The 24,130-nt window shown below is 36.2% G+C and overlaps 1 protein-coding gene across 1 annotated transcript in view; it reads left to right on the plus strand.

Moving 5' to 3' along the window:
* Window positions 1-262: 262 nt before the first annotated feature.
* Window positions 263-24,130, plus strand: part of LOC145985601 (proteasome activator complex subunit 4B-like) — a 158,754-nt gene continuing 134,886 nt past the window's right edge. The window contains exons 1-2 of the mRNA XM_083119672.1: window positions 263-807; window positions 6,555-6,695. Coding sequence (XP_082975798.1) covers window positions 587-807; window positions 6,555-6,695 — 362 coding nt within the window. The 5' untranslated portion in view covers window positions 263-586. The remainder of the gene's footprint in view (window positions 808-6,554; window positions 6,696-24,130) is intronic.

Raw genomic sequence — 24,130 nt, forward strand, 5'->3', positions numbered from 1 at the left:
TTCTGATAAAATAAAACCATCTGCTAAAAGTCTTAATTATTGACCAAATATGAATTGTCCTTTGCTTATTTTTTTTCAAGCACTTTTGGTGTTTGAGTTTTATTTTATATTTTGTTTTCATAATCATTCCAGGGTATATCGCCCTTGACCAGCTATCCCTTTAAAATAGCTCAGGGTCACTAACACTCTTCCGTTGGTCGGTAACTCCACTCGGTGTCTATTATTGGGTACCGCATCTTTGTTCATCACGGGAGATTGACCGTCAATGACGTGTTATTTTTACTGCAAACGCGCTAGAGTTTTCAACTGTTGTTTGTAACTAACGATAATTTCACAAGATGTCAGTATCCCTTTAGTGGAATGTTACATATTTCGAAGTCAGTTATTGGCTGATATCATGATATTGGAAAGCAAGTAGCCAATGAAATTCAATATATGTGACAACGATTACACAATGTAATATGGCGGACACTAGGTAAACGCAATTCATTGCAAGGAAGAGAGTAGCAGCAAGTTGTGATGACTCGTGAATAAATATTGTGAGTGGGTGAAACCCGCGGTGAGACGTTGACAGAAACATAAGATCATGGATGAAGAACAGGTAGCTGATACGTCTCAGGATCGCGTAAACAAATTGGGGTTTAAACCCCAGAAAGAACTTCTATATAACAAGTTGTTACCTTATGCTGATCAGCTGGACAATGAATCCCTTCACTTGCTTGCGGATATTAAGGCCAATTTAGGGAAAGCAGTTTTAATGAGAGAATTACGACCAGGATGTGGTTTATGGACAGCAAGATTATCGAGGTTTGTTACATTTTTATTACTAATTTTACCCATTTGCGATTTTGTTTTGTGGAGAAAAAGTGCGTTTCCAGGAATTGCATGCCAGGTATTTTGACAGATGTATGCTAATGACTTCATTGAAAATATTGAACAGATCTTATCCGAACATCCAAGTTGAAACCAAGTTTGTGCAACAGTTTGATTAGTTTATTATTTTTTGTACTAAGGTATGCAGATACTGTGGCCAAAACAACAAAATTAAATTCCGATTGGCGTATTTGTACATAAAGTGGTACCCTTGACCCTCTCTACCCCCTAGAGAAAGATAAATATCTTGCATGGTTTATGAAGATTTTGTCCACAACTGCAGCTATAATTTTACGTTGTTAGGTTTGGTATTGATAGTTATTTTCGGCGTGCTCTTTTGCTATTGTAGTGTACATACAAACAGTTTTGGTAAATATGCGATTTACCGTTTGTAAATATGCGATATAACCCGAACGGATTTCTTCAAATTTACAGGAGAAACTACTTACTGAAATCAGTTTCTGTAGCATTGTCGAAGTTCTTCGAGGTATTTTCTTTCGCGGAAACTGAAAACTTCACCATAGATTGCTGCAGAACAAGAAGTGGTAACACTTTACTATACCGGAGACGGATTTCTTCAAATTTACATAAGAAAGTACTTACGCAAATCATTTTCTGTAGCGTTGTTGATGTTCGGGAATGTAGTTTTGATCCATTTTAATGCGAATGCATGTGGTTTTCCACGAAAATCTATTTCCGACGCGCTATTGCTGCTGCCGCCATTTGCTTTCTGCAGGAGAGCACAATACGCGCTATTCTGCCGCTACAAGCCGATGTTGTCCTCATATGCTAAATTGAACGAAAGGAGTGCTAATGGTACCTAACCTAACGTAGTAGGCATACCTCGTTCCCGTGATGGTTCGTGGGCACAGATTAGAAATAGTTTGTGGGGCTATCGTGAATTTTTGGGCTAACGTCAATGGTTTGTGGGAAATAAGGAACAACAGTAAGTACTCGTTAATGTTTGAAATAGACATTATTTTCGTTAGAAATTCATTATTTCACCTAAAGAAATGTTCCGCAATGCAGAATAGCACGTTAGCAATGTAAAAAATTGCGAAATAAATCATTGATAGGTGTCTCCGGTATAGTAAAGTAGTACCCAAGAAATAATCACTTTTTATGTAAGGAATTTGCATTTTCTGTAAAGCGACAACATTTTGCCGTTGTTTCCATTATGTACCTGCAGATGGCGCGAGCGTCGAAAGTCACATGGTTTCGCCAGTGTTTCCAAACATGCCTTTTTTTTTTTACGAGAATTTTGTTTTCTTTTTTTAACTATGCTTACCTAACCTAACCTAACCCTGCCGGAAATGGTCCGTGGGGCTATCGTGAATGGTTTTTGGAGCTAACGTGGGCATGAGTTTACAATACCGGACACCACTCCAATTTCCATAAATTTCGCCTACTTACTAATTTAGGTGACCTGATGACGTATCTGTAGTTCATATTTGGCGGTCACTTGTTAAAATTGTACATTTACGTGTAGAACTTGTAAAATAACCTTGTGATTTACCAAGGTGATTGTCCATACACAGCAATTCGGAACCATCTTTCTTTCGCAATTCGTTAATGGTCTTCCTTTATGCACAACAATCTTGCTGACGTCAGACGAGGAATGCCTACGAGGTTAGGTTCCATTAGCATAAATACAAAGAAAAATTAATATTTTAGCTAAGAGAACTATACCTTGTCTTGCCTGTTGATTTCTTCATGTTGGGAAAATGGCATCTTCCGTGGAGCTATTGTTCTTGGTAGGTAGGGTTACGTTACATTAAGAAAACTTAGTTTATTTCATTTTTTCTCGATTTCCATACTTGACCGCCAATTATTACATACAGATTCGTGATTAGGAGTTCAGAATTAGTGAGTAGGCGAAATTTCATAGAAATTGGAGAGTGGTCCGGTATTGTAAACTCGTTCCCTAACGTGAATGGTTTTTGGGGCTATCGTGAATGTTCTTTGGGGCTATCTGTCAATGGTTTGTGATGACATAATGAACACGAAAGTAGGTATTTTTCTGTTAAGAAGGTTGAAACACTGCATACCCACTCCAAAACGACACACAAGCACGACGTGCGATGATCCATGACGAGTGCATACCATATTGTCTGTTACCCAAGCGGAACAAGGAAGACAAATAATGACTCGTAATATGAAAAGTTGACACTATTTTATGGAAAAAGGCATAACTTCACCTCAAAGAACCTTCCGCAATGCAGAAAAGGTAAGTATCAATGCTAAAATGAACAAAATAAATGAAATGTTCGGGCTATATCGCATAATTATCACAGTTTTTACTGACAAAAAGCGGCGAAAGTACTCTGAAATTGCAGGTTTTAACTTACGTGGACCATTCTTTGGGTTCAAATATCTCCGTTATTTGTGCTTTCCTAACGCTGGAATCACTTTTACATTACGTAAAACATTGAAATCTGTGGATGAAAAAAAACAACTCAATTCTCGAGGAGTACAGTGGGTAAACGGTCCCTGAATTTCATAATTCATGAACCATGCACGGCAAGGTTAGGTTCGGTTAGGCAAACATAGGGTAACTGTTCTGATTTTTTTATGATTTCTCCTAGCACAAAGACTAATTATCGTAGAATTTTGGAAACCATTGTCACACGAAATTTGAACCTTCCTTAAAGTAGTGACCACTATTTGGACTCGAAAAAAGTTATTTATGTTGAATAAACAACTTTAAAATTACCTTACGCACTTCTCATGGACAAGATATTCTCCGTCGACAAGTGACAGTAAATATCGTAGAAGCGTGGAAATGAATGTAGAAGTAAATCGGAACCTTAGTAGAATGCATTTAGGGACTTGATTTTAATGCTAAGGGAACCAAACCTAACCTGCCTAACCTAACCACGAAAGTATATATTGAACAAAACCTTAAGTAATCTCTCAAACTCCACAGTATGTGTTAACAGACGTACATCGAAATCGAACCATGCAAAATTTGCATTCGTAGCATTGGGCCAAACAGGGTTATAATTGTCATCTTCAAAATTGTCATGTTCTTACAAAAAAAACGGCTTGGTCGTAAACACTGTCCAGGGGTTACATCATCGAAGGCATGCAAGATTTGGTTCACGTAGTAGAAGGACATAGAGGCAACAGCTTTCGTGCATTGGAGAGACATTAATCTTCAAAAATACATGATTTACCGGCAAAATAAATTAAGCGATGGGAAATAACACTTCCACGACATTTCAAAAGTGTACGGAAAGTCAGTTCAGTAAGTACTTTCTCCTTAAAACTAAAGAAATATGTTTTGCGGACATGAAAATTGTACCCAATTTTTCACATAGAGAGTAATTTTTGTTATTCCTTTTTTCGCTTTCTTAACACACAATATGGCGGGCAAAACTTTACTACCGTAGTGGGTATGCAGTGTTTCCAACCTTCTTCACCGAAAAAGCTACTATCGTGTTCGTCACGTGTGCAAATTATACATTATGCACGGGTAGCTGACGGATAGCACCACAAACCAATCACGGATAGCCCCATGAACTATTCCGATAAGGTTAGGTTTGGTTAGGTTAGGCAAGCATAGTTAAAAAAAAGGGGGGTTGGAAACACTGACATGGGGTTACATCATCAAACGTATGCAGCATCCGGTTCACGTAGGGAAAGCAATGGTAATTGTGTGTCGGTGAGATATTTCTCTCAAAAAATGCATGATTTCCCTGTCAAATAGATTCCACAATGAAAGAAAATACCTCGACAAACATTGGAAACCTTAGAGAAACTCATTTCCGTAAGTAGTTTCTTCTGTAAAAATGAAGAAATGTGTGTCCAATATATGAAACTGTTACCTGACTTTTTTCTTCAAACATTGCATTTGCTTCATTAAAAGATGATCTGAGGCATCTTCATGCACTTATAAAAGTACATGAGTATTAGCATTCATAGGCTTGACGTTTAACTATTTTTCTGTCACAAAGCCTTTTTTTTTTGACCAGCTATACTAAATTGGAACAATTTTTAGTGGTATGCGGGACTCGGGAATGTGCCCTCATAAGGAGAGAACCATGTTATTATATTAGCCCCGTCTAGTTCGCTACACTTTTTGACACAAAGTGTAGTGCAGGTGCATCCCAGTGCCGGGCTGGTGCCAAGAAACCGTGCTCAACCAAGTAGACGATAAGTGGTGTGAAAGTCCAAAAGATTCAACAAAATGCCTGTCTGCCGCTTTCATCATTCATTTGAGTGCTTAGCACATACCATGTGACTAAACACCCCAGCATACACTGCTCCAAAACGTAATGGAAACATGCAGACACCATATACACTATGTGACACCAAATCAATAAATTAGACAACTCGGTGTTGCACTTTGTAACCAACTTGGGTATTGGTATGACTTAAGATGACCGGACCCCTCTCCGATTTTCTTCATATTTGACATACTTACTAATTGAGGCCTGCTAATGACGAATCTGAAGTTAAAATTTGTCGGAACCGTCTAGAAATTACAAAATAATTGCGAACCATTGACGTGTGGTTAGGTTAGGCAAACATAGTTAAAATTTGGTGTCGTGATAGTATCAGGATTTAGAAATTGCAAAATAATTACGAACCATTGGTGCTAGCCCCACGAACCATTGACGTGTGGTTAGGTTAGTTTCGGTTAGGGTAGGCAAACATACTTAAAATTTGGTGTCGTGGTAGTATCAGGAATATATAGATTTCCTTGTGAAACAAATAATTTCGCGAAAATTGACTGTTTCCATTCCGAAAACTAACGCCTTATTTTAGCTTATTTTGCAATTTCTAGACGTTTCCAACAACTTTATACTTCAGATTCGTGATTAGGAGGCCTCAATTAGTGAGTATTCCAAATATGAAGAACATCGGAGAGGGGTCCGATCATCTTAAGTCGTTACCCAACTTGATGCATGAGTGCAAAGAGAGTCAAAAAGTGCAGCCACATTGTTCTTAAAGTGTTTTGGGTAATTGTTCCAAAAGTTTAATGATTTTTTCAGTCTCCTAAGGTAAAGACTAATTATCACAGAATTGTGGCAATGCTTGTCACAAAACTTGAACCTCCCTGAAAGTATTTTGCACTGTTTGGATTTCCGAAAACAGGTATTTATGGTCGGAAAAAAAAAACAACCTTTTAACATTACCTTATGCAAGCATCCATGCTTCCCATGGACAAGGCATTCTACATTCATAGAAGAAAGAGAAAGTATCGTAGACTAGTAGGAATGATTATGGAAGTAAATTGGAAGCTTCTTGAAAGTAATTAGCACAGTTTGCTGTTTTGAAAAAGGTCCAGTTTGTAGGCAAAAAGGAGATGTAAGATACCTTGCGCAAACGTCCCCGTCTCACACAGATGAGGCATTCCACAGACTACCACCATTATTCACTTGTTACTGGGATCTCACTTATTGCACTTAAATGAAATACCTTCTTGGTCATGCACCATATTTAGTTCATTCCTTGAATTTTTCTTGTTAGATTACATCAGGTTCTACCAATGTATTATTCCTGTGCTATTCCATACTTCCTGGATCAAAATATAGGTAATTTTTGTTCTAAAGTTAATGCCTTACATCCTTTACATGCAAAGGGTGATTCTACTTCATTGTATTTATTGCAAAAGTTTTGTGTAGTGTTTCCTACCATTACAGAAAATTTACTTATAAATATGTACATATTTTCAGGTACATTAAGCTGTATGGACTGAAATTTTCCAAGGAAGACCACATCGCATTTATTCAGTTAATGTATGAACTTGTTACAATACCAGACTTGGAACCATGGTTGGTGAACAAGTTTGCTTCAGTTTTGGTGTTGTTATTGAAGTAAGTATTGCTAGTATAACTAATGTAATAGTTTTGTACAATTTTTTTCTAAATTATCTAAAAATTTAGCAAGGTATCAAAGCCCCGAATTACATGCATTTTTTCAGTATGCTACTTTACGCAGGGAATGTAAGAGCAAACGTGCATTAATGTTTAAGAAAATTAAAGCTGTAGTTTAATTTTGTAGAATAAAATGTAACATTCCACCCTTAAATCTTGATCATGAAAATGTATAACGTTCCAGCTAATCTAACTTTACATTCTGTGCACTTGTGAGCATATTTTAAGGGACAGGTATGAAACTATACTGATTGTGTGCTAATTAATAGAGATAAAATAAAATGTGACAGCTGGAGTTGCAGAACAGTATGCATCTTATAACGTTAGATTGCAACAAGATAAAACACATGTAAATATAATTTTTCAAGTGTGTAAAATATGTTTTCCAATCAAGTTTGGTCTTTTTGCTCTATCATATCACATTGCAAAACCAAGGGGAAAAGTTTTCTCTCCTGTGCATTGCACCATGCAGTAATGGCACATATTCTTGATCTTGACCAAAGTGAAGGTGATGTGATCGGAATCATTCTTCAGCTGTTCGTGCTAAGTTAATCCACACGGAAAACAGAACCTGTGTCTCCTCTATGGCAGTTAGGATGCTCAGCTGACTGGATTCCCTTGACTCAAGTGTACTTGGTTATAGATAAAGATTATAGATATTTCTGTATTGTCCATTTATCCATCCTTCTTGTTCAAATTAACTTTAAAGGGTAGAAAAGAGATATAAAATAAGAAAAATACATTTATCGTGCTATAACACTTAGTTATCAAGTTGCAATTGTTGCTTTAAGTCCACTTTATGCACAGAGAGGCTAATCAGGACTGGACCTACAGTTTACAGTGGGATCCAAACCACTGTGCCATGTGCCTCCACTGGGTATTGAAACCGGGACCGCTTGATTACAAGGCGACAACGTTGCCACTATGCCATCAGGGTGGCCAACACTTAGTTATCATACTACCACTTAATTAAGTGCAAGTAAATTACGTATATAAGTTTTACCTCTGCGGATACAATAGTTTTGTTCACTTTTAGGGTCAACATCAAATTATTAAGCATGAGTCAGTGTATGTGCGAACATATTCATTACTTTGCTGTAAGACTATCATTATGATAGAAGGTTATGTGGTGCTTACATTAAGAAAGCTAGTAAAAAATGCGATAAAATTGGAAATGAATTAGGATGTGACAATTTCCAGACTTCACTTCTATGTTGATGTTGAGCCAATATTATTTTACAAGTATGTAAACTACTTGAATGTTGACAAGTAACAACAACAATAACAGAAGGAAACTGTAGGAGTTGTATTAATAATGTGTTAACCTATGAAGAGCTTTCTCACATGCTTTAGCCATTAAAAAGTTTGTTGCAAAATGCATAGCCCTAGTAATTTTGGATATTGTTCATTAATGTGCAGTATTTAGTAAAATGAAGTTATGCATTAAATGTCAAATGCTTTGTATGTTTTAAAGTTTAATTATTTCTCTTGTAGTTTACGGTTATTACAAGCACCAGAACACAGTTTTTGGTTGTGACGTTTCAGGAGAACACACGCTCCCTTCATCAGACATTTATTTTTAGTTTGACTAAAGATCCAGTTATAACAATGGTTAACAATTTTTTAAACAAAAAGAATCCATTATACAATGGATGTTGTCAATGTTACATTGTTGTAATATAACAAATTAATTGTGAAAACAAGCAGTCTGTTTTATTTCTATTTCAGATTAAAAAAAATTTGATCACATTATTTTTTATTTAAAAATTATGAATCCCAAATATCATCAGGTAATTCAAAGTCATCATTGCTTTCACAAAGTTTCTTGATGTTTTCTGTTACATTAAATGTTAAAGATGGTGGCTTACTCCAGTTGTGAAAAAGAAAACTCCATAGTGGGTCTATGTTACCATTTTCATTACTTAATTTATTCCAGTGTTCTTCTGGAATGAACAAAGCTTCCCAGACATTCAAATCTATGTTTCCCATCACTCTTTTTAAAACCCTTCTTTTTTTAATCAAATGCTTCTCTTCGATGATGTCAGGTGACAAACCTGATCTTGGGTTTAGATTTATAATGTCCAAATTGTGTTCGTGCCATCTTATTGCCATTTTCCTTGCTGTTTGTCCTACATAATCCTTTGAACATGAACATCCTGTGGTTTCCACATCTGGTTTCCTCATTTTGAAATTAACTAACTCTCTAGCCTTCTTAAACCTGAAGGTTCATGGCTGCAGCAACACAGGCCTTCCATCTGTCCCTATCTTGAGCAAGATCTATATACTCTTTTCCATCCCTACCGATTTCCGTTAGGTCCATCTCAACGTTGTCCCTTCATCTTCGTCTTGGCCTTCCTACAGGTCTCTTATCATCAGGTTTCCCAACAAGAATCTTGTAAACTCTTTCCTCTCCCATTCGTGCCACATGGCCTGCCCACGTAAGTCTTCTTGATTTAATTATTCTAATAATATCTGGACATGAATACAAATTATGTAGTTCTAAATTATGTAACCTTCTCCACTCACCTGTCTCCTCATCTCTTTTAGGTCCAAATATTTTCCTAAGGATCTTATTTTCAAATACTCTCAATTTATGTTCGTCTTTCAATGTAAGGGACCAAGTTTCACACCCATATAATACTACAGACAAAATTACTGTTTTGTATATTTTAACTTTTAGTTTCTTAGATATTAAACGAGAAGACAAAAGTTTATGAAGAGAGAAGTAACATGCATTTCCTGAATTAAGCCTACTTTTTATTTCCTCTTTAATATAATTTTCATTTGTTAATATTACTTCTAAGTATTTGAATTTGGAAACTGGTTCAAACGAGTTATCAATAATTATATTTTGATTATTACCTGACACTTGGTTTCGGCCTGTAAGCATATATTTAGTTTTCTCCTTATTAACTTCCAAACCTATCTCTTTAGCAGTTTTGAAAAATATTTTAGCATTATTCTTAATTGTATTTATATCATCCTCTAATGAGTCTACATCATCTGCATATGCTAACAACTGAGTCACACCATTTAATTTTAGTCCTTCGTTAGTTTCTTTTAGCTTCCTATCAGCATATTCTAAGGCAAAATTAAAGAGCAATGCATCTACTTGTTTTACCCCATCATGAATTGTAAATTTGTTAGACACATTAATACCCACACGAATTTTACTTTCTGTTTCACTGGTGCATATTTTTATCATACCAACAAGCTTTTTAGGTATTCCAAACTTGACTAATATATTACATAATTTATCTCTTTTGACCGAATCATATGCTTTTTTGAAATCAAAGAATAATATCTGATGGACATTTTGATTATATTCCCACTTTTTTTCAAGTGTCTGTCTGAAAAATTTGATCTGTTACGTTTAAATCCACATTGATAATCACCTATAATTTCATTAGCATATGGGGTTAGTCTTGCTAAAAGAATGTTAGATAATATTTTATATGTTGTTGAGAGTAGAGAAATTCCACGGTAATTATTGCAATTCATTTTATCACCTTTTTTTAAACACAGGAAGAATTATGGATTCTTTCCACTGTTGAGGGATTTTTTCTTTATTCCATATTAAACAAATTAATTTATGAATTTGACATATTAATGAATTTCCACCATATTTAATTAACTCAGCTGGTGCTTTGTTATTCTTTAGCCTTTTAATACCATCTTTACCTTAAGAGCCCGTATCAGCGTCACTCGAAAAACGCACCGGACAGATGTCAAATTTTCTTCCTAGTCTTGCCAATATTGATTCCATTTCCCCCTTCGAACGCAAATCCATTGCATGGAAGACCGTTTTGAGACTTTACTGGTAGGAGGGTTGCTGTGTCGAAAGAAACAGAAGACAAGGTTCCCTGTCCGCTACTCCCCCCCCCCCCCCCCCCCGGCGGGGAAGGTCAGGCTCTGACCATAATAGACCTTTCTTTTGAGCCCGAACGTTTATAACTCCGAGCCGAGAGGGTTTCTGTGACAGGACAACACATGTTCCGAGTGTCTGAAAGAAGAAAAACACACATTGACGAACATCGCAATACAACTTACATGTAATAGAGCCAAGGACTATTTAGGGGAGGCGGGGTGTCCAGGGAGTCCGAATCTTCCACGAGAGACTTACTAAAATTAAATTATGTAAATATGCTTGTTTTGTTTAGCATCTGTCGTATAATCGAGATAGGTGTATTTCCGTCAAACTTATTGTAAGGGAAGGATTACATTGGGGTCATACAACTTTGGATGACTGTATCAATGAAGATTTATACACACCACTACCTAAGTAATATGCTTAAATATTAAATTAAGAGCTTTACTTTTCGTCAAATGGATCTAACATCCTTTTTCGTTATTCAATAAATATTCAATTCCTTATCTGTTTCACAATCACCTTGCCAGGTCAGTTGTTTTTATACAAATTGAAGCGATCTTAACTATTCATGAGCTAGATAATGAATACGTGCTGTTATATTCCTATTCTTATGCCATCTTTTCCCATTCATGTGATAACAATATTAATTAATATTTTAATATTATTAATTTAATATTACTGTTATTTTAACTTGTTTTTATTAGAAGAAGAAGGTACCAACATTATAGGCGTGCGCAGACCCTCTGATAAGGGGGGGGAGCAAAAACCTTGAAAATTAAGTCAGATCGGCAAAGAAAAACCTCATTTTATCTCACTGTTTTAGTTTTTTGAATTGATGTGATATATATATATATATATATATATATATGTGTGTGTGTGTGTGTGTTTGCACGCGCGAGTGTGTGTGTGTGTGTATATATATATATATATATATATATATATATATATATATACCTAGGTATTAACATATTATTTAAATACATTACGTAATCTATTCATCTGCCCCTTAACAAACCAACAGCAAAATTTATATAGATTGTCTCTGAAATGTGAGCGCTCGTTTTCCTCCAAACCAAACTGTTATAGCAGCAACTGTATGAATTACTTATTCGTTCTTACTTTCTTTCTGGTAATTTACAATGTATTGGAGAAAAGAAACTGCGAGCGAAGCGGGCAAGAAAATTTTTCAATCCAAATTTTTGAAAGTTGAAAACAGTATTGATTTAATAGGGCACAAAAAAATTCATGGGACGGCATGGCATTCTTTTTTACAATTTTTCTCAATCAGATTGTTCGGTGCCCAGGGCCAACTCCCGCTACTTCCTAGCTACGGCTCGGAAGTTGACAAGACTGCAAGAAAAGCAGGTACCCCTAGCGAAGCCAGAAAGAAAATTTTAAGAAATGTATTTTTATTTGTATAAAATTTAAAGTCGAGGGGACAATTGTCCCTCTGTAACCCTCTGCAAGTGATCCTGACCGTCTGGAAGAAATAATGAAGATGGACGTGAAAACTAATTCCGTCTTGAGTATCCTTTTGTCCTGCTACTAGTACATTCTGCTAGTCTTGCTTTCTTTTAATTCAGTGATTTCCGTCCAAGGTTGGAAAAAGGCATAAGCAATGCCCCCTGTCCCATTGTGGTTGCGCCATTTCCTTTTAGAGTATAATATTGTTTAATAACATCGACAATATTGCTCTCCACTAAATTTCTAAGTGAAAGTATAATAATATAGGGGCATGGAACGTCTGGAAGGGGGGCAAGGATGACCACACCTTGAAAACGAAGGTCAACCTAAAAGTATATATTTCACAAGTATAATTAGATTTCAGTCATAGTAATTTACATTAATTATTATGTAATGGGGACGCAGGAATGCGATAATTTCAAATTCAAGTGGTGTTTTTTGAGGGGACAGCACTAGTATCGGGGTAATATGCCCAATGAAAAAATACCTTTCTTGTCCCTTTGTGGAAAAATCTGCGAACGTCCGTGATTAGGGGGCAATCAAACCCCCCGCCCGTGCGCATGCCTCTGACCAACATATATGGAATAGTTTATAACATCGAGTAGCAGGATATCTCTCCTGTATGGTGCTGTAAACTAGGGAAATAATGACGATGTTTTGTAGTAGTGCATAGCTATTCACCCTGTTGCGACACATGTGCAGAACAGGCGGAAGACATTCTATTGTGTTTTTTGCAGTTGGTGAATTATCCTAAGTGAGATGATTTTGATGTTCTTTCTTTTCTTAACGTAATAAAAACGTGTCTTACAACCTAAGGCGTCATGCTTTGTGCTCCGCCTGAGGATGAATTGTATGATGAAACTGATGAACGGACACTCACAAAGAGCATCCATGCCGGGATTCAAACTCCCGGATGTGCTAACCACTTCATCACGGAGGCCAGTGCTAATGCACATGAATATCAATCCAAGTTAGCCATTTGGAATCATTGGGAAAGTCGTGTAGTTAGTAAAATGTGTACTTTTAGCATTTTTGATACAATTAAAACTATTTACAGCCAATGCATATTACTCATATTGAACCGGAACGACGAATTTGTGAATTTACTACAGGACTTTTCAAACATCCGCAGATAAGGCTAATACAGTTTCTTGTTCATATCTATCATAGTTATCCTGAAATACACGTATGTCAGTTTTCACGCAGCTTACTAGTTTCCAGATATGCTTGATTCTGTTAACTGTACACTCCTCTTATTCATAGTTGCGAACTATCTCTCCGGATCCGAGCATGCATGTGAAAAAGAACTGAATCACTCCGCCACGGGGGGCAGCTTTTCTGATTGTAGTTTGTCATTCGAGTATTTGCAATGAACATAATTGTCAGCGATGTTTCCTTTCATCGTTACATCGTTCTTGAAAACATCCGAGAGGCAAAAATACGACATTAAGGAATTAAAAGACTAAAGAAACTAACTAACTCTTAAATGTTAATAATTAGAAAGATTATAAGTGAACCTTCCCACCTCGGTTAGCGGTAATAATGATGCTTTGTAATCGAGGGGTCACGAGTTCGATCCACGGTTAGGGACATTTAATTAAGTGGCTCGGATTCCACTATAGGCTGTAGGTTTTGTCCCGATTAGCCTCTGTGCAACTAAACATTGCAATTTAGTGCAAAAATCAGCAAGCTTGGGCAGTTTTATTCCTTGTAAGCCTAGGTCTTCATGTTAATAAATTGTTATTTATGACGTTGGAAAATAATTTATGCCGAGTGGCCAATTTCTATTCCATGGAGAAGAATCAGATGTGAAACATATATAAAACTATTGGTAGTTATTTTCACTACTAATCACATCTGCCCAGTGCGAGAGCTGCAACTGTATCCATTGATTTATGTCAATGATATTGATAGTCAATGCTTTTGTCTCCTAGTGTAGGTGAATTTGCACTGAAAATATGTTTGTTCTCTCAGTGTGACCTTCACAATACAATTGGTAACATCCTCCAACTTATAAAAATTAATTTTTAACACTCGTTCGAAAAATAGTGACATGATTTACATAGGATAATAATTGTTATCATTTAACTTCGTAGGCATCGTATTATCATCGTTTGACCCTCCAACAACCAAACAGCAATCCCACAGCCTCTGAACACATCCACCTACCAGATAGGCAGCAGAGTATCTGTAAATTTTTTTTGGCAAGTTTGGAGACTTGTGATTTAACAATTACTTAGTACGTATTAAATAATCAATGTCCGTTGTTGATCCATGCAGATCTGCAGCTGCCACCTCCAACCACGATTTTACGTACAACACGTTGTAATAATCTTGCGATCTTATAAAAGCAGGAAATGTACTTGAACATTGCAATGGCCTTGCCCTAAGGGAAGTTTTATAATGGAAAATATTACGTAAGATAACTTCTACTTCTTTAATTTTCGATCGAAAGGCGTCTACCGTACTATAAAAATCTGGGGGCTACAGGGAGCTTAGATATGTTGTTGGGGTTTCATCCCCCCTAACCTCCTTGTAGCTCCGTCCCTGGCTGTATGTATTTCGTCCAATGAGTACAAGCTAGCAAAACTGTGAATTTCAACAAGTTTGTAGATAATTCTGCAGCTGTTCATAAAAACAGATGTATTTTATTAGTTTCTTGCTTTGGTTCGTTCATTTTCCCATTTCAGCAAAAAAGTATTCACACTCTTTGCATACGGTGCGTAAATGGGGGGGGGGGGAAAGGAGAAGTTGCCCCTTAATAGCCTCACTTAGAAATTTAGTGCAGAGGAATCTAATAACAGTTCTTAAACAACATTATGCTTTTATAGAAATAAAAGTAAATACTATTTTCAAACCTACGAAAGTTCCAAGTAACTACGTAAGGAAAGGGTAGTGTATTACTTCCTATGTAATTGGACTCTCCCACTAGCAAATTTCTTATTAACACCTCCACATATTTTATTCTTTAGTTGTATTATCTGTATGTGTCTGCAGAATAAATTGCCCATATATTGCACATGAATAAATTATGTGTAGTTCTTTTGAATTTGCGGTACTAAACCACGTTTATACGTACAATAGTCTTTGAACGGCAGAGATGGAAAATAAAGCGCCAGCAGAGAACAATGGTGCCACTGAAGTTGAAATTCATCTAATAAAGTGATTTTAGGTGCGTCGGGACACACACGACCCTGTTTTGTTCCCATCAATGTAATAAAAACAGTGAGATGGAATGAAGGCTTTATTTCGTCAGCTGAACTCTTATCAAGGCCCTTGCTCCCCATAATCGGAGGATCTGAGCACGCCTAAAATTCCTTATACAGAAATAGTGTTATTTGTCGTATATCCAGAAAGTTGATTGATTTGCTTTATTTTACTTCGCTTTTTGTGCCACTTTTAGCCAATTTGCGAAGAAGGGAATAAGTGATGATATGATGAAATTGATGAATGGACACTTACAAACATCCGCGGCCAAGCCGGAATTCGAACCCTGGACCCCTGGTGTCGTAGCGCGATGTGCTAACCACTCCCCCACGGTGGCCGGCTCCAGAAAGTTGAAAGTGAATGAAATTTCTATGGTGTGTTTTGTATGGTCATTATCAATAGTAAGTCTGTCATATTATTCAACTAAATAATGTCTTTGGAAAAGAAAAAACAACATATAATTAATGTATTTTATTTTACATAAGACCTATGCCTAAAAGTATTTTTGTATATGATGACACAGAACTATCTTATGTTGTGACTTCTTTGGGTCTGACTGTAATATATATATATATATATATATATATATATATATGTAATTGGTGATAAAATAACGCTGTAGAGTATTGAGTAAATATATTTTATCCCCCTACTTACAAATCATGAAAGGAGCCAAATTCGAAATTAAGTTGAACGGACGTTCAAAATGTTTAAAAATAGCACTATTTCCATCAAGTATTTTTTACCATTGACCCTCAGAAATATCTCAAACTGACAATGAACGTTCATTGAACTTATTTATGATCGACAGCTAAAAAGTCATTCATTTGGTGACTGGTTGATAATCCACCACCAGATAGAATTTACACAATATTTACCTAAAAACTTTGAGTAAAGTCACCTTCCCCCTAAAAAAATCCCTTGGTAATGGACTTTCATGTTCTCACAAAAAAAAAGTTATAATTTGGCACAATTTTTATTTTGCAGGCAAACCTTTTGTAAAGGTGTACTTGAGTCTGTGCAACCAGCCCTTCCCATTTGTGAACAATATACTGGAGAAATCCCCCGTTCTTCACTGTTGTCATTGCACTACAACCCCATCGTGATTTAGTATTAGGATATAGCGTAGTGAAGAACTGTTTACAAGCATCGCCCAAACCATTGATTCTCCCCCAAAACCTTTCCCTGCATTCTTTTTTTTCTTTTCCTAGCTCTCAGCATGCGGTTTTCTTGGAAGACCGTCAAAGTTAAAATTTACATACATTGCTCTGTACGTCGACGAACTACAGACATTCTAAAGAAAATTATGTAAGATCAGTTTCATTTCTTTGCTGTAGAAGAACAGTAGAAGCTTTCTTGTTCTTTAAAATGTTGATTTAAGTTATTATATATAATTGGCGAGCAAGTGAATTTTACGAAATTGAGATAAGGAAAACTACGTAATAAATAATGTATTTAAAAAAAGGCTTAACGACATAACAAATTTCATATTTGATCTTTAACTCAGTAAAATTTAAATGCCACACACTTGACTGTTCGAGCACAGAAGGTCGACGCAAGAACCTATTTTTTAGGTATCGTCACCAGCGGTGATACGGGCTCTTAAGTCAAGTTAGGTTCTGGAACTAAAGGTTCTGCTGTGTGTACTTCATTTACTTCTGAATTATCTCCTACATGAACATTTAAAAGGTCATTGAAGTAGTTCTTCCATTTATTTAGAATATCGCATGGGTCAGCTAGAAAATCACCGTCTTTATCTTTTATCAAGTTTACTTTAGGTTGCCTCCCCTTTCTAAATTCATTTACACATTTATATAAATCTCTGATATTTTTGTTTTTGCTGTTTGTTTCAATTTCGTTAGTTTTGCTTTTCAAGTAATATCTTTTTTTACTTCTAAATGTGCGGTTAAGGCCGTACTAAAGGCAATTTTGTGGTAATTTTTCGATAACAGATGGCAGCACCGTTTGCCATGGCAACCGAGGGCCATGTTGCCAGATATCCGCGTAATCAAGTTAGATACATACAGGTTGGTCGATTAGGGTACTCCTTGATGGGATATGACGTCACGTTGGTTAGCAGATTTTATTGAAAAATCTAAGTAGATGTGGAGCAACGTAATTGTTTATCGTGAGATTTTAGTTGTATGTTCTTATTGAAAAAGAAAATTATCAGCAATGCAAGATAGTAATAGTCGTAATAGTAATATAAAATCCCTTGTATTGTATTATGTATTTCTTTTAATATTTCGAAAGCAGAAGAGAACATACAAAGATAGCTGTAGTTAATTCAAACACGAAATGCATAAAGTAAGAAGAGTAATTGAAATAATTGAAATAATTGAAAACATTTGCAATTACGTTTGAAGCGAATGCTGTATTGACTGTAGAATTCACTTTATATGACAGTGCTTGAACATATTTACATCTTTTATCGGTGACGTTAGCAGATTTTCTTCATAAATTTGCAGAATTTCATTGAACGTCTTGTAAATATTTATAAATATTAGCGATCTCTAACGATCCTCAATCTTTTATCCTTGAAGTGAATAAACATGGAATTCTGCACCCTTATTTTTAATGAGTTTTAATATCGCAATTTTGAAAGAGAAATGTCAGAAGAATATTGGATACACAGTAGAAGATATATTTGTTATTTTAATAATAGTTCAATATTAAATACAGTTTTGTAGCGCATCTAATTTATTTGCATATCATGTCACCACACAATGTCCTCTTTCATAGTTCTTTACGGACTTGGTCTACTCTGGTTTTCAGTTCTGCAGCTAATGTAGAATCTTTGGATGTATCAGTAACATTTTCAAGTAACAGTAACTGTAAACTACTTACGTTATGAAATTAGTAATTGTAACTCAGTTATTTTTCCACCTAACTAGTAAGTTGTACAATTACTTTACTGCATGGAAAGAAATATTAACTTGAACCAAATATTAGAGTAAGGTGGGGCAAGACTGCGCAGTTTGAGTTCATAATTTTATATTCAAGCTATGAAACTACAGACACACATGAAAAATGCAATACACATTGCACTATCCTTTGCTGACTCACAGTAAATTTCCGAAAGCTGAATGAACAATATTTCTGCATGAAACAATTACAAAACCGTGACCATGCAAATGCGCAGTCTTACCCGCACCGCGGGGTAAGACTGCGATCAAGTTGGGGTAAGAATGCACACTTTCTACACAGAGTCACATTTGTATAAAAAGAAACACAAATCACCTAAAAACGTTCTTCTATCATATGGGATACATTTCTCGTGGCATTCTCACAGTAGGCACAGTGAATTCCGTCCTTCACTTGGGTTAGGAATCGCTAACACAGATCACAAATAAAGGTTCCTGTTTCATACGAGGTGCAATTTTCATGCCACCACACGTCACATGTGGAACACTGGATCCAATCCTCTACTGGAGGATCGCTGTACTTCTCATTACAACCTGGGCAATTGTACTCTTTCTTCTGGCGCTTTCTGCTTGCTACATTGCTTCAACAATGATGTTCCGTTTCTGTTTCCCCTGAACTTTCTTCTTACTCTTCTCAGCCAACGAGGCTTAAAAGTTGACTTTGAATTGAGATCCAGTTAACACCTGAAACTGCCTTCTCTTTCGTCGGCGGTGCTGAATATGCTCTGCACGTGGAAGTGGTGAATCTGGTTAACGAAAATGTGCCCGTATGATCCAGTATTGTTAACCCCACTTGTTGAAGACTGCTCACCTGGAGTTTCAGCTGATGCATTTTTTACAGTAGAGGGAAGAAACTCGTCCTCAGTGAAGATGTCTTGATTGAATGGGCATAATTCAGTCACTTCAAAGCCCTTCATGGCATTCCCAACTGTAGCTGCCTTCCCATATTCCTTTGTAATAATGGATGCCACTTTTAAAACTGTGATTGGGCGACCCGGATGGTTACTCATCCACTTATCACACTCAGATGAATGAAACGACTTCAGTGGACCAAAAAATGATCTAATGGCTGGGCCTTGCAAGCCACACACTTGCACCTGCAAGCCACACACTTGTGGGGTAAAATTGTGCACGTGCGCAGTCTTGCCCCGTGCTGCTTTCCTGAACAAATCACGTGATGCTGCCCAGCCATTGCACAAAGCAATGGAAACTAATACACAGGTGGGCTCGGCATTAACACAGCTTCTTCTATCCATGAAAATCGTAATATTGTATATATTCACAGTGACGTAGTACTCAAAACACGAAGTACCAAAATAAATAGCAAACACCCTCAAAATCTTTTCACTTACCTCTCTCAGCACAACGAATTTCAAACGTATCTTCACCACTGTCCACAGCTAGCTACCATCTTGGACGAAGTAACGGTGGCGCAGTGGTGCCAACTGTGTGTGATTTTCACCTCGAAAAACCGGTGCGCAGTCTTACCCGCCGCGCAGTCTTACCCCACCTTACTCTATCCTCAAAAAATTGACGATTATTAAAGCCGGCCCCCGTGGCGGAGTGGTTAGCAGATCGCGCTACGACGCCAGGGGTCCCGGGTTTGAATCCTGGCCTCGGCATGGATGTTCGTGAGTGTCCATTCATCAATTTCATCATATCCACTCATCTCCATCATCGTAAACGAGCCAAAAGTGGCACATAAAGCGAAGTAAAATAAAGCAAATCAATCAATCAATCAATTGATGATTATTAAAATCTCGAGATCATGAGAACAATTTTGTATTTCTTTCGTCAAGAGCCAGGATATATCCCAAGTTAATTTGTATTAGAACACTTACCATATAAGACTACATACATAATCTCCAACAATTCTCATGGACACACACTAATTTTATAGTTCAACAAAAATTCTAAAAAATATTTGGTTTCTCAACAAAATGAAATGAAATGTTAATCGTCATTGCTTTGTAACAGAAGTTTACTGTGAATTTTATTGCCTCAATATTTGTACATGAAATGTAAGAAATAAGTTATAATTTCATGAAACTTAATGCTTAGCATTTGGTGGTCATCGGTGGTGAAAAGGACATCGCGCTTGCAACTCATGTTCCGAACAACGTCTTACGAGTTGAAACAAATCTAGAGTAAAGTAACTGTAATAATAACTATGTCAAGTACTTTCTAAAGAACAATAATAACAGTAAATATATGTGAATTACTTTCTCAAGTGATTTACTCGGAGTTACTTTTAAAGAGTAACTATTCAAACACTGCTGATATATCATCGAGTTCAGCAACATATTGGTATGCATTGCGAGGGAAGTTGAACCTCCCCCTTGGCAAAGTGGTAACGTAATCGCCTTGTAATACAGGAGTCCCACGTTCGATAGACGGTGAGTGTACAGTGATCGTCAAATAAAAATGGGACAACTAGATCCTGAAAGTCTCCCTTCTCTGCAATGCGTCTTGTGTGTTGTCTAAATCTACGGCGATGAGTGAATTGTAATAGCAAATTTTCAATGGCAACACACATAACGCATTGCAGGGATGCAGGTATTTTAGAATATAGGTCCCATTTTATCCCACTTTAAACTGTAGGTCCAGTCCCAATTAGCCCTTCTGTGTATAAAGAAGATTTAAAAAACGCATTTCGAGGGAAGATACAATACAGTAATAAATATCATTAGAATAGAAGTTCAATAGCTTACAAATAATTGTTTACAGGTACTACTAAAACTAGATTTTAGGGATATATAAAATCATATTTACGTTGTTGTTTCAATGCATATTTATTATTTTTCTTTATCGTACCCTGCAAAACATTATTGCGTTCTCTGAGAGCAGTGTTTGGCGATTGGTCGAGTTGGTGTTTTAAGTCCACTTTATGCACAGTAAGACTAATCGGGACTGGACCTACAGTTTAAAGTGGGATCCGAACAACTTGTGCCTCCACCGGGTATCGAACCCGGGACCCCTCGATTACAAGGCAATGACGCTACCACTGCGCCATGGGGGAGGCCCAATGTTGGCGATTGGGTTCCAAAACTGGGAGAGGGCAAGGTAGATTTGTATAGTATTGGGGTAAAAGTAGGGTCATCTGCCCCTCCCCCTAATTGCCGACACTGTCTGAGAGATATGCTTTTTGCAAGTCATCATCGTATTCAGGAAGAAATTTATTTTCTTAGGATTTTTGAAAATACCTCTAAAAATTTAAACTTGCAAGAATATCAATGAATGCGTACCAATGCTTGACAGACAAGACAAGTAAGTCACACCCCTGGCACTGTTTTTTTTTTCTTGCTCCTGCTTCACCTAATATACAATTTACAATTGATGACCACTTGCTATCAGATATTATTAAGGCTTGAAACATAATTTCTTGAGCATATTTTGGACTCTTGATTTCTAGTAAATCATCACCATTCAATCAAGTGTCTACGCTAGCAAACAAAAATGTATGTACTCTTCCATGTAAAGTTCAAACAGTCCACTTTGTTGATTTACAGTATATTCCGTAGAAGCGTATACACCAACTGCCATTGTCGGTCAAAACCTATTGTCCTTTTGTACAAATTTCAATAGTGCTCTTTACTATTGGTAGAAGACACTTCGATTAGTTTCTCAAATGCTCATCTGCAAAAGGAACAAATAAAAATAGTTTTAACATCGTATATGAGACTTTGAACTTACAAAACATGTTTTAAAAATATTGATATTACATTGTTACAACCTTAGACAAGTTGAGTTAATAATGGAACTTACAGATGTTGAGTAAATGGATTTGAAAATCATGGATCCAATTGGCACTATAATGCTTAACGATATCGTTCTGTTATTAAAGGGCAGTTTAGTTTACGATACGAGCTCACTTCAATGATCTAACTTTATAATGAATGTTAAATATGATGAGCCTAAAACAGAAATTGGCAAAATAATTGTTAGAAACATTTTCATAGTAGAGTGATGATTGCAACGCTATATGGAGTGAGGTTCCTCCAGGTTCGAATCCTGGTTTCATGTATGTATTTAATCATTATCTTTGTTGCAATCATCCATTTTATCAAATCATTATTCATCATCATTGTTCCAAGGAGCAGAAGTTGGGGGTAAAATAACAGAATACATTATGAAATGGAAATTCAGTTCCTACCATATTTTTATTTGAATTATTATATTAGACCAGCCAAGAAGCAAAAAAGCTTAAAAAAAACTTTTATCTGCATGGAATGTTAATAATAGGCATCCATGCAAAACCAATCAGTCATAGGTCTGAGAGAAAAACTATTCAAGCTTCAAACTCACAGGTATTCGAAGTAAACTATTTAGTACAAACGGCTACTGAAATCCAATCTGATATTGAACCAAATATACCTAGCATAATGAGGACAAATTATGATTTCTATGAAGCTCTGTGTCATCCACAATTAAATTATTGCCCTTGTACTTGCAAGTATGGGAACATTTATCTATACCGGTACTCATTTGGAAAATCTCAGTAAACATACAGACTTGTGTTCGATAGACGGTAAGATTTTAGTCTCATAACTGTTAGTGTGTACTTTTACACTTTAAATATATACAGCATCAAGTTATGCACTCTCATTATGAGCCGTCCTAAATTATAAAAGGACAAGAAAACAGAAGAGCTTCATACAGTTTACAAAACTGGTTTTCTGACGTGTTTCTGTAAAGGAAGATAACAGAACTGTGTCCGAAACTTGCAAACATTAAGGGATCTCACATTACATCTATTCGAATCAAACCTAACTTAGCCTGACCTACTTAATACATATGTATGAATATTTGCGAGCTGCTTCAAAAATAAGAAGAGAAAAACTCTTGTAGAAAATAGGTCAGCAAGTACTCGTTTCAACCATGTACAAGGGCAAAGTAAAAAAACATTTAAACAAACTACTGATTTGTAATAAACATTCCGATGTTGTACATGTGAATAGCACGAGTTTCGTAGGTTTGGAAATTAACTTACAGGAATGAAAATAGAGCATTTTATGCAATATTGATATAATGATATCAGATATAATCTATATTAAGCTACGTATATTTTATGCTATAGTAATGATCTCATAACAGTTGTTATTAGGATTTTGCCTAACGTAAAATATAACATTCTATTTTGATTTTACATTTACAAAGAATTATCAACTTCGTTTGGAAGTTAAAAAAGTCATGCAGTGTCAAGCGATATTCTCACCGATATTACATCTGAAGATATTTCTTCAACATGTAAATAAATTATACATTTTGCCTATATTTCAAACATTTTGCCTTTGATGGATAATATTAAGCAACAAGCAATTAAATATTAAGACTTACCTTCGAGCTTGTTTAGATTTTAACATCCTCCGTGGAATATTTGTTCCCTTGTTCTTGTATCTGTACGGAATTCGATATTCTCTGACAGCTTGGTTTGATTTTCACTCTTTCAAGAACTTGCATTGATCATATTGTTAGACAACACGGAATGATATCTTGGCAACAGTGTATGCTAAATCTGCACCACGAAGTATATTGCGACGAAACGCCACTTCAAAAGTTTTAATGATAAGCACTACTCTCTGAAGGTACGAAATGTTTTCATTTTTTCACATAGTATTTCAGATGCTTGCGGGAAGAACATGTGATCTTTGTTTCACCACGAAATCTTCCATACTAGTCATAAAAGAAAGAAAATGCAGCGTTATTAACAAAACTACCACTTCAGCGCCATCTGTACGCAGCAGTTTGAACATGACGGAGACCTTACATTTTCTATTATTTACTTAAATCCCTTCAATCGTAACAAAATTATAAGGTTCACATGTTCTAGTGAATAAAACTATCTTTTATATCGGAAAATTTCTTCCTTACCGAATCTATATTAGTTGTACGGTTACCCTTAGAAATTT

Source organism: Lepisma saccharinum, chromosome 3 (genome assembly GCF_977018435.1).
Source record: "Lepisma saccharinum chromosome 3, izLepSacc3.1, whole genome shotgun sequence".
Lineage (NCBI taxonomy): Eukaryota > Metazoa > Arthropoda > Insecta > Zygentoma > Lepismatidae > Lepisma > Lepisma saccharinum.